The sequence below is a fragment of the Numida meleagris genome, unplaced genomic scaffold (assembly GCF_002078875.1).
Source record: "Numida meleagris isolate 19003 breed g44 Domestic line unplaced genomic scaffold, NumMel1.0 unplaced_Scaffold757, whole genome shotgun sequence".
NCBI classification, from domain to species: domain Eukaryota; kingdom Metazoa; phylum Chordata; class Aves; order Galliformes; family Numididae; genus Numida; species Numida meleagris.
In genome coordinates, this window is record NW_018364972.1 from 12,345 (window position 1) to 13,859 (window position 1,515).

The following is a 1,515-nucleotide window of genomic DNA, read 5'->3' on the forward strand; positions in this document are numbered from 1 at the left end:
CCCCCGTTCCCCCCCCCCAGGCTGTTCGAGCACGTGGACGAGGCGCTGCTTTCCCGCTCGCCGTTCCCGGAGCTGCGGGCGCTGCTGGACAACTACGAGGCGCCGTGCGGGGTCGCGGAGGCGGTGACGGCGGAGGAGGAGCGCGAGGAGGAGCGGTTCCTCGACGCCGTGCTCGGCACCGACGTCATGGGAGCGCTCCTCGACAGCGGTGAGCGGCGGGGGGAGGAGGAGGGTGAGGGCGGGGATGTGGGGCGGGGACATGTGGGGCGGAGAAGTGTGAGGGTGGAGGGGTGCAAGGATGGCGATGTGGGGCCGGGAGATGTGGGGCGGAGAAGTGTGAGGTGCGGTACGGGGTGGAGACGTGGGGATGGAGGTGTGGGATGGAGAGATGTGGGGCAGAGAGGTGCGGGGTGAAGATGTGCAATGGAGAGGTGTGGGGCGGGCGTGTGGGGCAGAGAAGTGGGGCAGAGGTGTGGGGCAGAGCGGTGGGGCTGAGTGTGGCAGCGCAGGGCCGTGGGGCTGGGCCATGGGGCTGGGCCATGGGGCTAGGCTGTAGGGCTGGGCCATGGGGCAGAGCTGTGGGGCTGGGCCGTGGGGCAGAGCCGTGGGGCTGGGCTGTAGGGCTGGGCCGTGGGGCTGAGCCGTGGGCTGGGCTGTAGGGCTGGGCCGTGGGGCAGAGCCGTGGGGCAGGGCCATGGGGCTGGGCCGTGGGGCTGAGCCGTGGGGTTAAGCCGTAGGGCTGGGCCATGGGGCAGAGCTGTGGGGCTGAGCCATGGGGCTGAGCTGTGGGGCTGAGCCGTGGGGCTAGGCTGTAGGGCTGAGCCGTGGGGCAGAGCCATAGGGCTGGGCCATGGGGCTGAGCTGTGGGGCTGGGCCGTAGGGCTGGGCCGTGGGGCTGAGCCGTGGGGCTGGGCCGTGGGGCAGAGCTGTGGGGCAGGGCCATGGGGCTGAGCCGTGGGGCGCAGGGCTGTGGCGTTCCCGCAGCGCGCTCCGGGAGGCGCTGAAGCTGATGTGGTTCGGCCGCTACTCGCGCTCCGGCGGCGCCGCGCTCGACTCGTCCGGATTCGAGCACGTGTTCGTCGGTAACGAGACCGGGACCGGGACGGGGGCACATGGGGACATGGGGACATGGGGACAGAGGGGGACGTGGGGACATGAGGGGATATGGACACACATGGGGATGGGTGGGACATGGAGACATGAGGACACGGGGACACATGGGGACAGCTGGGGACACGAGGACATCTGGACACATGGGGACACGTGGGGACAAATGGGGACATGGGGACACGTGGGGAGATATGGGGACACATGGGGACATGTGGGAACATCTGAAGACATGGGGACACATGGGGGTGTGGGGATGTGGGGACACATGGGGACATGGAGACATGAGGACATGAGGACACGGGGACACATGGGGCCACGAGGACATCTGAACATGTGGGGGCACATGGGGACATGGGGACACATGGGAGCGTGGGGATGTGGGGACCCATGGGGACATGGGGACAC

General features: G+C 69.2%; 1 protein-coding gene across 1 annotated transcript; it reads left to right on the top strand.

Moving 5' to 3' along the window:
* Positions 1-6: 6 nt before the first annotated feature.
* Positions 7-1,281, top strand: LOC110392016 (poly(U)-specific endoribonuclease-A-like; the record flags this gene model as incomplete). The annotated part of the gene is made up of 2 exons (XM_021383956.1): positions 7-208; positions 966-1,281. Coding segments are annotated over exons 1-2 (338 nt in total), but the record flags the coding sequence as incomplete, so codon positions are not given.
* Between the last annotated feature and the right edge of the window lie 234 nt (positions 1,282-1,515).